Here is a 13,190-nt window from a genome sequence, read left to right as displayed (position 1 = left end):
AAGTCCATGAGAGCTAGAGTAACATATTCCAGATCTAGGGGCCCAATTTTTAAAAATAAATAGTCTGATACTAGACGACATAAGCCTTCTGGTTAAAAGGCCAAGACTTTTTCCCCTGACATGTTTTTATTTGTAATAACAATGTCATTTACTGGAAACCTACAATGTACTAAATACACTAGTGTTTCTACTTACAGTTTCTATCGTCTGTCAATGGCGCACATGAAATATTAGGAGAGATATCATGACTCCCTTTGGAGATTCCCCTAGATCATATTCGTTAATGGACCGAGATTGTTTGTTTCATCATACTCTGAAGTCTGTATGAAAAGTGAATTACGTTTCTGTTCATCGACTATGCAGGTCCCCCAGGGCTTAAAGGTGATCGGGGAGCGATTGGCTTTCCTGGAAGTCGCGGACACTCGGGACCAGCAGGGAAGCCCGGGAGGTCAGGTAAGATAATGTGAATTTTCCTTATAGAATATGTGAGCACCAGCTCACACTTCTTAGCTGACAAAACCAGTGACCATCGCAGTCTGAACAGTAGCACTCACATGCAGTCTGCGTAGTGGTCTGGAACAGTCTGAAACTGATGATTGTCCTCCTGACGAAAGTTTCTGTGTCCCAAAGGCAAATAGTTTTAAAAAAAGACAGAGGATTTATGAACTTCTCCAACCATAAATCACCATGAAAAACGGCATCTGTTATAGAACAAAGAGAGTGGAAAGACTGGCAAAGGAAAACAAACAAGCAAAGTACAAATAACACTTTAACCAAAACGGGCCACTTTTGGTTATAGTTGGCAAAATACAAGTAGACCTGGAATCCTATTCTATGCAAGATAAACTGCCTGCTGTTATATATTACTACGTGTAATCAACACTTTTCGTGCCCTTTAAAATTTACATGCATGATGATTCCTTAAGCCTGTCAAGAGCCTAAACCTGAACTGTGAACTTTGCACAGAAATTTTAGAATTGAACAAGGTTTTTTCCTAATTTCAAAATAAAATATGACCATGGTAATAGGATCTTTATTGTTTGGGTTTGTAGAAAAATTGCATATACCATCTATCCACAAACAATTACAACTATGATTGACATCTTGCATTAATTAGTATGATGCATTTGTTACAATTGCCAAACCAACATGGATGCATTATTATTCATTAAAGTCAGCAGTTTACATTGAGGTTCATTGTTGGTGATGTTCATTCTATGGGTCTTGACAAATGTCTAGTGCCCTGTATCCATCATTATAATACGTATCATACAGCGTAGTTCTACTGCCCCCAAACGTCCCCTGTGGTCTGTTCCACCTGCTCATCATCACTCCTGTCCCTCCCCAGACTCCATCAACCACTGATCTGTGTGCTGTCTTCATGCTTTTGTCTTTTCCAGAATGTCATATAATTGGAGTCGTACTATAGGTAATCTTGTCAGAGTGGCTTAGTTCACTGAGCAATTGAAGTGAATGCAGTTTAAGGTTCTGCATATCTTTTTAGGGCCTAATAGCTCATTTCATTTTAATGCTCAGGATATTCCATTGTGTGCTTGTACTATAGTTCATTTATCCACTCACCTATTGTGGGGCATCTTAGTGACTTCCAAGTTTTGGCAGTCATGAATGCAGCTGCTTTAGGCGTTCATGTGCATATTTTTGTGCGGACACGCATGCACCTAGAAGTGTGTTGGTTGGATTGCCTGGTAAACCTGTGGCAGCTCTGTAAGATAAGCTGCCAAACTGCCCTCAAAGCGGCTATACCATCTTGCCTTCCCACCCAAAATGAATGAGAACTCCTATTACTGCACATCCACAGGCATTTGACTGTGTTAGTGTTTGGGATTTTAGCAATTTTAATAGGTGTGTCAAGGTATTTTTGACAGTATCGGTGTTTATGGACTGTGTCAATGGCGATTGGGTGATAAGAGAAAAATCAGCTAGCCACAAATGACCACCGTACACCCAGTCTCCACCAGACACCTGATCACCTGAGTGGAATGCTGTATGTACGCACCAGCTGGCTCTAAAACCGTCCAGCTTTCACTGGGCCTTTTTCGAGACATGGGAAGAAATGTTTGTCCATTTAATTAATTTGTTGGGAATTATCTTCATCACTCAGGAATTACTGAATTTCCTATTTGGGCAATTTGTGTTCAATCAATAAATATAGTTAAAAACCTTGAATTTGACAAAATTGCAAAGCTACTTAACCGATTCTAAGGTAATTAAAAATAATTCTGTGAAGTGGAAAAACATGTATTTCATCTGCATTCTAAGTTTCAAGTTTACGATCTATGTCAAATAGCTACTCATTTACTATCTCTGGCAAATCGTGGTAAGATTTTTTGGGGGGTTCTTTCTGGTGCAGTTTATTTGTAACTTCCTCTCTACCTGAGATCATGATGATTAACTCTATGAATGAATATCACTGTGAACCCTAAGTAAATCAGAGTTACTAATTTGTCTTTCTTTTCTTCATTTTTTTATTGCTGTTCAAGTACAGTTGTCTCCATTGGTCTTTCTAGAAAGTCTAAACAAAAAGGGGCAATGAGGCAGAACTTTAGGAATGTTAAGAAGGCTTCACTGTCTCCCAACAGCCTATTTTACACAACTTTTCTCTAAGTGGTGAGGGGAGACATTAGAAATAAACCACAGAAGAGCTGTGTCGTCATACACAACGGGTCTGATTGACGAGAAGCAGCCAACCTCGTTGACTGCGGGCCTGCGTGGCCTCGCACATTGGGCTCAGGGATGAGGATGCGAGACCAGCTGTCTCCCCACCCTGGGGGCGGGGGGGTTCTTCCAGGCACTTCCTCACAGTGATCTCTCATCTAAAGTTCAATCATAGAGATGATTCTGTAAAGTTTATGCGAAGGGTCTCAATCTTAGGCTTGTCATTCTGGGGGATTAAACAAAGTGGCCTGACCTTGAACTTAATGGGGGCACACAGTGATTTCATGTATAATACTCTCTCTGCCCTCTTGGGAAATACGGGGATGGTGCACGTCTGCTTGCATTTGCCGGAGACAGCACAGTGCATATCCGACTCCCATCTCTGAATCCCCCTCTCCACACAGTTGGCCCCTCTGTGCCTCAGTGTTCTTGTCTGCAAAACAACCCTAATAAGAGGACCCATGTTGTAGAATTTCTATACAAATCAAATCATGATAGGAGTTTGTTTGGGACTCCTTCTGGAACAATTTATTTGTAACTTCCTACTTACATTAAATCATAACAATTAACTTTATAAATGAATATCATGATGGGCTATCAGTAATCAATAGATATCTTCAGTGCTTCAAACAGTTTTTTTTTTTTTTGAGTTTTATTGTTTCTATTTTGGATTAACAGCTTGTTTTTTTTTAATTTATTTTGCTTATGTATTCTTTTTTTATTGCAAAGCAAAATGTCTATCCATGTTGGTTATTAGCTATGGCTTATACAATTTTAGATATTTTTGTACTCTCAGACTCCTGGAGTTCAACAAATGCCCACTAGCTAGAGTACTTGGGAGAGCATTCCTTCCTTCATTCATTCACCCAGTCAACACAATTTCATGAGAGTTCACTGTGTGCTAGAGATAAATATAACCCAGCCGCTGCCCTCAAGATCAGATGACAGGAAAATGCAGAAGCACTTAGCTCTAATGCCATGCAGTATGTAATAAGCATTTAGGAAGCAGGACCAGATGCTGTGGAGTAGAGAACAGAGAATGACTCATTCTGTGTAGCAAGATGTGTTACAGTGTTAGTACTGGCCTAGGAGATGCAGAGAATTTCTTTAGGTCTATGGTTCTCTAACTTCAGCCGGCACCAAAATCCCCTCCAGGGCCTGTTTAAACAGCTTACTGGGCTTGACCCTCAGTGTTCTGGATTCAATAGGTCGGGGAATGCACACCCAGAAATGCTTTCACAGCCCAGGCTTGGGACGTACCCCTCTAAGAAGTGGAAATTAAGGTAGTTAAATTGTAATGGGAATAGAAAAACACAGTTTAGATTGAGATGGGAGACACGAGGATTCCTGGGGTAGGGAGGAAGAGGGAAAGAAAAAGATGAGTAAGCCCAAAGCAAGTTAACTGCATCTCAGTTTTGTCTACTTTTAGGAAAATGGGACATTTAATGCCCTTGTACTTAATTTAAAATAATGTTTGTAAAGGATCTACCCAGAACAGTGCCGGGTTTGTGATGGGCTTTCTAACGTGATATAGTAATAATATTTAACATAATAATAATGATTACCAACATGATTAGTATTTTGAGTTTCTGTAGGTTGTTATAAAGTGATATTCTAGATTACTTTGTGCTGTTCTGTTTCCATGTAAAGCAAGCGTTGTGAATTGCCCTAATTAACGATGTTTTCTTTTTTGGCTTATTTCCCCCCAAGGCAATCCTGGACAGAAAGGCCAGAAGGGAGAAAAGGGGAGTAGAAGCATATCATGTAAGTGTACAGTTTCTTGTTTTCTGTGCGTGTGCACCTTCGTAAAACATGAGCTCTGATAGTGGTGTCCAGGCCTGAGGCCAATATTGAGAAGGAACTTCGACGCTGATCCACATAGATTCTGTGGGAGCCAGCCCCAGTTCTCTGCAAGAATGTTAATTGGAGTAAAACAAACAGATAAAAAATTAGACAACTCTTTGATTCTCATTACTCATTTGTATTTTGTTTTTGTGATGAGCACAATTTTCTAAAAACTCCACTTAAAAAAATTGTTCCATTTTCAAGCCAATTTCCATCTGAAGGAAAATCGAGCTTATGAATAGGAACAATTACTGCCTCCTTGCCTATTAACGGAGCTTACCGAAATGTTCCGTGTAGGAATCTGGACAATCTGAGAACTCGCCAGGCTAATTCTGAGATGGCTGGGTTTTGTGCTTTGTTTTATTTTACTGAAAACTTGAAGAGTGCTACTGTCTATCCAAGACGCTTACAACTGCAATGGAACAGATGTCACGAAAGGGCTCTCTGCTCAGGGGAGGGTGAACCTCACATTGCGATGCGCAGAATCCGTAAATTGGGCCGTAAAAACTGAATACTAAATGTGATGTCTTCAGAATGCCGTGCCACAAGGCAATCATTGTGTCTTGGTTAATCTACGCAGATAAAATGAAAGGGTCAGGAAAAGGAATAAAGGTTCCCTTCTTGCTTTCTCAGGTTCAAGTGTTCCCCCCTTGTATTCTCAGTAGGAGCTACATGTGATTACCCAGGAAGGGTCTGTTTTAGACAGATCATGGCAGATCCTTTCATATACCAAAAAATCTAGCAGTTTCCCATTATAGTTATTGTTTAAAAGATATAGTAGTAATTTCTCTGCATTAACAAAAGCAATTATTTTATCTTAATACTGTGTATGAATGCCACCTTTAGACAAGTTAGGGTAACCATTGTGAAGGCCAGGCATCCAAGTATGGTCCAACCACATGACATTTCCCATATTTGTTGCGTTGTTGATCTGTTTGCCCTTGAACGAAATAACACTGAGTATTGTGTGTCTCCTCAAGGTGCTTTAGTGTTACTCAGTGATTATTAGTGTTGTTCTTATATTAAGATAACAGAAACATTACTATATCTTTTCTCCTTTGATTACCTTTGTCTACTGTATACTTTCCTCCACTGCTTCCCCTTCTCCTTGTCACTCCATTTATTTTCAGTCGCATAACTGAAAATATTTCCTTGTATAGCTCTCCCCTAGCTTCATGCTTTTCTCTATCTGTATCTCTTTATCTTTGGTTCTTCTTTTATCGCCTCTTCTCCATTTCCTGAGACTTTTTCTGAGCTACTTAACTTTGAGTCTGACTCATCTTGGCAAATACAGGACTTCTTTATTTTGTAGTCTGTAAACTGAACACACACAGTCTTCTGTCGCCTGAGGGTATCAGATGCTTTGAACATTTTCTTTTCAGGTGTGTTCAGAAATGTTTTCAATTACAGATGTTTTCATGGCTATTTGCAGTTTGTGTGCATTCTTTCTTTGAGAAAGTGCCAAGAGAGATATTTCCGTGTACATGTATACATAGCCTCCAGACTCCATGGAGTATGTATGACTCTGTGTTTCAAAGAGAGAGAGAAAGAATTATGTACACAAACACCTGTACAGTATGTTTTGCCTTTTACTTATTTAAGTTAACATGCCAGTCACCTGCCTATGTCAGTACACGTGTCTCTACCTTTTTTCCCAGGGGCTATCCATTTATTCCACTACACAGTGATACTGTGATTACCATCATATATCATTCAACCCACCAGTCATGAGTGCTAGAACATTTTCGCTTGCTTTGATTTGGCTTTAATAAGCAATGCCATATTCAGCATTCTTATACATGATCTCGTGGGAATATTTTCAATAGAGAATTTTCTAGACGTAGAATCAATAATTCAAAGATGACATGCATTTTACAATTTGAGGGGTACTTGCAAATGGCTCCTAAAAAAATTGTATCAATCGAGTCTCTGTGAAAGTGCCTGACTCCCCACATCTTTAGTTAATCCTGGTATACAAACATTTATATTGAATTATTTTAATAGACATCTTTTATATAAATTTTCAGGCTTAATTTAAATGGAATGCAAGTAACGGTTGATTTCCTCTTTTGTGTGTGTGTCAGGACCGGTGCCACTCCCTGATCCTATTAGGGCAGGGCCCTTGGAAGATCAGGTGGGCTGGGCGGGACACCCTCTGCTACTAACTCATTCAAACGCCCTTCACCTCTGGACAAGTCATCAGTACAGCTGACTCCACGAGCCCTTTGGGGCTCCTCCAAACGACCTTGGTTCCTGTGTGGTGCCCGGCTTCTGCGTGGCTTCCTCTCCTCGGCCTGGGTGCCGTTGTGGCCTCTGTTCTCATGCGCATACCTCTCCCCACTCCAGTCTCCCACCATCGCTACCACCTCCTACTGTCCCCACTGGGACGCCTCCCATTGAACTGACTCGCACGTTGTTCCAGCAAGCCCTCGGAGCCAGGCCAGAGTCCTCTGCCACCCCCTCATCTTGTGCTTGCTGCACCCATTTAACCCATTGGGTCCTAGGAAAACTCTGGTGGGTACTGACTAGATGTGGGTTCTTTACATTCAGAAATACTCTTCTCATCCAGTGACAGGGATAACATAAAAGAAAAGCCATTCATTCATTCATTCATTCATTCAACGTATATTCATCCTGTACACCCTGGAGCTGGACTTTACAACTAATAAGATAGCCATTGTGCCTCACCCTAGAGAGCCAATTGTAGTATACAAAACAGCAAAGCTATATTGGAGAAAGAATAGGGCTCTATAGATGTTTAGAGCAGGTCAAGATTTTTAAATTCCATAGAATATTAAAAGGTTAAATTGATTTGATTTGATTAATTTACCTCTGTTTTCTTAGTCCCCAAATTACAGCATTTTTTCAAGTTATAAAAGTGAGGTAAAGTGGAACTTGAACAGTTCATTCAATACAATGGAATCAAAAACAAAACTTTTCTTAAATTGCCTGTCTATTTCAAGCAAGAATTTTTGATCATGAAAAAATAATACCGATAATTTTTTATTCTGCAAAACTCTTTGTATTTTGTGCTACAAATAACCTAGTACGGATCCTGGAGAAAAATAAATATTTCAGTAGAACTGGAGATATTTTATGAGAGTGAAGAAAGCGGCCGACCAAAAAAGAAAAAAAGGAATAGGAGATGTGTGGAATTCTATCTTACTTTTTGAATATTCTCTATTAACAGATCACATTTTCACAACTCCTCCTTCCTTCAAGGTTTAACACAGAGTCCCAGGTCTAGTAGAGTTCTAAGTAGTGCGCCTGTTTGTGTCTCTCCCCTTCCCTTCCCTTCCCCGTGAAATGGACATTTAACACCTACCTCACAGGGTTGTTGTGAGGGTCACAAAAGATGCTGTGTGTAAAGATGCTCTATAAAATCATAAACTGCTTTAAATATGGAAGTTATGGCTCCCAGCATTTTCTCTGGACTGGAACCCCTCTTCCTCGTTGCTGTAACACAGACATTTCAAACCTATAATTAATTGGAAGGAGTGGAAGCAGACTGTAAATTTAAGAAGCCAAATAAATGTCATAGACAAAAGGAGATATCCTAGAATCTAGACAATAAGATTCTACATTGACAGAACAATACAAGTATGTCCAGATCACAAATCAAGGAGCTTGAGCCAAGCCGAAGAGCATAAATTATAAATAAAAACACCAACATAAGCAAGTGCACGACAGAGGCCAGAAGCTGTCCACAGAGGTCAGAAAAAAATGTCAGGCTAATAAAACAAGAGTCCAGGTGCCGAAAGACAAAGCGTGACCCCAAGACACTGCTGGCGAGAAAGCTGCAGCAGCGCTGAGATAAATTCGAGTTGTCAGTGGGACTCTGGGTCCATGCGTGACTGCGTGACACCCGGGTCTCCAGGAAGAAAAAGGAAGGTGTGGGGAGGAATCAGCCAGTTGTCAGTGTTCCCAAATATTAGCAAACTGGCAACGCTGCCTCTCCAGTTAATGGAAATATCTGGAGACTCACTGGATCTCTTCGTTCATGGTTTCACTGGGCGTGACTTCCTACCCAACTTCCTGTCCAGCTCGCAGGCAAAGCCTGACCCCACTTTCACTGGCCAGCGGGCCTTGGTCCACGTTGGCCACAGAATGGCTCATATCCCAGAGATCCTGAGAGACGATTCCTGGGGGTTCTATTCACAAGTTATCTGATCCCCCCTCCAGGCTACAGACAGATTCTTAAGTATGTGAAATAGCAACCTTTACATTCCAAATTAGGGAAAAGGGCTTCTCTTTTTAGCCAAAAATAGATGCTGAACACCCAGCTTAAATGCACAAATTATGCCAACGTTAATCATGTATAATGAAAGGAAAGCAAATCTGAGCCCAGCTCTAATGCCAGTCGCATGGTTTGTCTTCTGTGCTCTCGGCCTAACTTGGAAGGGTAAGTGTTTCACTCGAGGCAAAGAATTCCTGCCATTCAATTACACACTGTATAAGGCTGTGTTGTAAACATATGTGTTACTAATGTGTGGATTGTTGGTATGTTTTACTGTACTTTTCTCAAGCCCATGGTACTATAACTAGGATGTGCCTCTAGAGTATCTTATCTTGAAACTCATATAATGTGGTATGAACAAACAATTTGTCATTCACTCAATGTCTACCAAGGACACAGCTACATCATAAATGAATTTTGGTCTTTCTCAAACCAACGCAAAGCCTTCTCCTCCAATCACTACATAATTATAATACAAACTTCTAGAGAACATTCGCTGTGCACCAGGGGCTTTTGATGCACTATCTCATTTAATCCTCAGAAGAGTCTTGGAGGTAAGTTCTATTAACATTCTCACTTTATAGATTAGGAACTGAGGCTTACTGCTAACAAGTGGAACAGCAGAAACTCAAAGCCAGGTGCATCCAGTTCCAAAGTGCCTCTTTGTAACTACAACGCCATTCAACAGTCCCACACTGGTTTTATACATTTTTTATGTGAAACACACAAATACGGAGTATGGAGGATATGGAGAGGGGAAGAAGAAAGAGAGAAAGATTTGTCACGAACAATTTGGTTTTCTAGGATGGGCCTGAAAATTTGAAGACTCGAAGGAGATAAAAAATCATACAGCATGATTCCCATTAGGTCCAATTCCAAAAAGCATTGCCGGTTCATCTTTCTTTGTTTATGTGTCTGACTTCATATACCCCCTGTCTATTGCCTCCAGCCTCTCCCCCCATGAATATTACTGAGAAATATAGTCTCCTTGTATTGCTCATAAGGCTTCCATTATCAGTAATGAGAGTTACTTATGTGCAGGGGAAGGAGCTACCTGCTACTATGCTGTCTTTGTTTCAGTAACTGGCTCGCATTGAACATTTCTCAGGACACAGTTTGGCTGCGTGGCTGTCCACGCTGTATTGTGTCTGTTTTTCACCTCCTCGCTTTCTCAGTAGTGCCAGCCAGCAGAGTGTGCTTGAGCGGTGCCGGCCCCTGGCGACTCAGCTGAGTACTGGATGGTTAGGTCATGTTTAAAGCTTTATAGAAGCCCGGTAGTTGTTGCTAAAAACACACTGTGTCCCATGAACACAATAGATGTGTTCCCTCGTGGTGTGTGTGTGACGGAGATGTCTTGTATGTTGCAACAGAGACTTCAGTCAGTAATGGACCCGTCAGTCAGTGCTCGTCCCGTTCAGTCCTGTCCCAGCTGCCTCTCACAGCGCGGTTCCCACCAGGGCCACTGGGAAGGATCTCGTAGGTCCTTAAATGCGTTTGCAATTTTTGAATAAGAGTCTTCTAACCCTTTAAAGTAGGTGTTTCAGTGGCAAAGTGGTTATTTTTGTTAATGAGAGGTTTTTAATGTATTCAGATTACAACACAGCAGGTGTGGTTGCTTAATTCTTATTTACAAGTTCAAGGAAAAGCTTACATTTTCAAGTTGATACCCATTGAGGTACTCTAGTTCTCATTTCATTTGAAAATAATGAAAACAAACTGAAAAAAAAAGAAAAAGGAAAGTATATTAGTCTGCTAGGGTTGCCGAAACAGAATAACACAGGCCAGATGAATTAAATTACCGAAATTTATTTTCTAACTGTTCCAGAGGCTGGAAGTCTAGTATCAAACACCAGTCCTACCTGATTAGGACTTCACCTTATGACCTCATTTAACTTTAATTATCTCTTTAGATGCTCTATCAATGTAGTCACGTTGGAGGGTAGAATTTCAAACATGAATTTGGGGAGCACACTTACCTCAGTGTCGGCGGGCAGTCTCCTGTCTCAGCCTCAGCAGTCCAAGGCCAACGTTGTTCCAGAATGTGGAAGATCCTGCCTCAGTCATCTCTGCCTGTCCTCCTGTCCTTTTGTTCTCAGACAAAGCCCAGACTGTGCCAGAAAGAAATTCAAGACATTCTGGTGTTTTTATAGTTATGGGAACAAATTCAGTTTTATTTGTTTCTTGCCAATGTTGTGTTTTCACATTTCAGTGATGTTCTTTTGCGTTATGGTGTTTTATAAAATAAAAATTGCCAGAATAATGCAGTTTAAGTAGACAGTAACTAATGATGATGAGATTAACGGCAAACAGAATCACCTCTAATGCACTTTGTCAAATAGTCCAATCTACGTATTTGTAAAGATTTTTAAAAGTAGAAAGTAACGGTAATTAGCTTATTGAAGAAACAGAATCTATTGGTTCACATAATGAAGAATTCCAGAGCTAGATTTTGTTTCAGGCATGGCGGGATCTAGGAGCTCATGTGGCCTTGGTGTCTGTCTCTGTCTCTCTTTTTCTTTCTACATGTTGTATTCATCGTCCAGTAAGCTCTTGCTATGCTTCATTGTTTACAAACCTAGCCTTCTCTGAGAAAAATGCTTCTTTCTCTTTTTCCAAAGAACTCAGGTTGTCTCTGCCTGGACTCTGAGTCTTCCCTTGACTAATGACTTCAGTGTCTAGAGTGGGTCACACGCATTGTCCCATCAGATCAGGTAAATACCAGGCAATAGGTTAGACAGGACCGCCCCTTCTGAATCTCAGCGTGCAGGCAAAAGGGCCCCGAAAAAGTGGATTAACCTCACTGTGTTGTCCAGTAATATCTAGTAATACTCATGCTAATTGCCATTGGAAAGCAATGTATTAGGTCAATTTTTCCATAATGTGAAAGATTTAGAGACCTAAGTAACCATACCATATTGTATATTGGTCTAACTGCTGTTCCCAGGCCATGACGATCATCTAAATGACCTCCAGGGCTTTTATCCTGTGCAGATGGCTGGAATTAACATACAGAAATTCCAATTTCAAAGGTTTGGGTTGTGGTCAGATATACGTAAACTCCAGAAGCTCGCCTTGGGATCCTGGAGCCCAAAGCAATTGAGAAACTTTTTTTAAATATATAAGTATTTTGTGCTGCCATCACCCATCCCAATAATTAGTCCAAAAATCTAAATGTTTAAGAAATAGAAATATTCATGATAACCATGAAGCCTGTAATATATAGAGTGACCTTCTGTGCCAGACACTTGGGTTGGTTACCTCCCTCACTTAACCTTCACGGGAAACTATCGCTTTGCTGTTTCTCCCGAGAGGATTTAGACAGTTATGTGACCTGCGCAAAGTCACATGGCTATTAGTTTGTGGTGAGTCTGCAGTTTGAGTATTGGTTTTTGTCATTTAAATCCTATTACTAGGTACAACCTTGTATTTTACCTTAACCTGACTTTTGCTCTCAAACTGCATCAAAATACATTTGTGAACTCTAATAATTTGCACACGAGTCCTGGAAGAAAATGACAAAACATGTCCTAAAAATGAAATCTCCCCTGTTATGTTTATTTTATAAATGCGTGGTGAAGTCCCATAGAGGCTAGATCACTTATCAGTATCCCACCAGCTTATAAAGAGGGACGTGAAGACTTCTGGGAGGTCTGAAGACTTCTGGGAGGTCTGGCTGAGGACTACGCTTTCAGAAATCAGAAAGAATAATAATGTAACTTATGCTTTTTTATGATGTGAGTTTTCTAAATTAACTTTGTTTCATATATTGATGGATGACTTTATTTTTTTATGCCCTAGGGTGTTAAGTGAAAAGCAAAATTTTAAATACCTTTTAAATAGGTAAATAAAACTTTCCTGTATATATTTTTAAATAGTCTCTTAAATAACTTTTGAAACTAAGACTCACTTAAAAATGAAATATTAAATGACAATAAGATTGCTCTAAATGATAACAAATATCCCAATAAATGAACACTGCCCTTGAAGAAAGCAATATACTTTTTGAAGTTTGGACCTTCTTCTTTAATTGGCAGTTTTGAAAATCCAGTGGTGGAGGCAGCATTATAGTCCACAACGCTCTGAAGAGAGCTTACGCCAACAACCACACTCTGCTTTTCTTGTCTCAGTCAATCTTTTGGTTTGTTTATTTTTCACACATAAACTTATTCTTAAGCATCATGTTCCTGTGAGGGTCTGTACAATGAGAGAGGTATTCTCCTTAAACACCAAGTTCTTCTTTCATCTTAAATATTTACCACTTTTTAGCAAGATCTTAAAGTCCCATCTGATGATCCAATTCAAAATCTGACAAATTAATATTGAACATAATAGCCTTCTGCTACTTTTAAATTTTCATACATTGAAGTAATACACTCTTACTCATAATTAAGTGAAATTTACTCAGTATCATCTGAATTTAGTACAGTTTAAT

General features: G+C 39.9%; 1 protein-coding gene across 2 annotated transcripts in view; it reads left to right on the top strand.

Moving 5' to 3' along the window:
- The window catches only part of MSR1 (macrophage scavenger receptor 1), a 63,389-nt gene that overhangs the window by 32,622 nt on the left and 17,577 nt on the right, over nucleotides 1-13,190 (top strand). Inside the window, exons 7-9 of one of the 2 annotated variants that reach the window (XM_036011676.1) lie at nucleotides 364-453; nucleotides 4,387-4,440; nucleotides 6,606-7,925. In XM_036011676.1, coding sequence (XP_035867569.1) covers nucleotides 364-453; nucleotides 4,387-4,440; nucleotides 6,606-6,607 — 146 coding nt within the window. In that variant the 3' untranslated portion in view covers nucleotides 6,608-7,925. Of the gene's footprint in view, nucleotides 1-363; nucleotides 454-4,386; nucleotides 4,441-6,605; nucleotides 7,926-13,190 lie in introns of those variants that run through there. The other variant, XM_036011675.1, reaches the window with a different exon arrangement.

The sequence above is a fragment of the Phyllostomus discolor genome, chromosome 11, assembly GCF_004126475.2.
Source record: "Phyllostomus discolor isolate MPI-MPIP mPhyDis1 chromosome 11, mPhyDis1.pri.v3, whole genome shotgun sequence".
Taxonomy (NCBI): Eukaryota; Metazoa; Chordata; class Mammalia; order Chiroptera; family Phyllostomidae; genus Phyllostomus; species Phyllostomus discolor.
The sequence above is the reverse complement of the archived record's forward strand: the minus strand, read 5'-3'. Positions and strand labels throughout refer to the sequence as shown.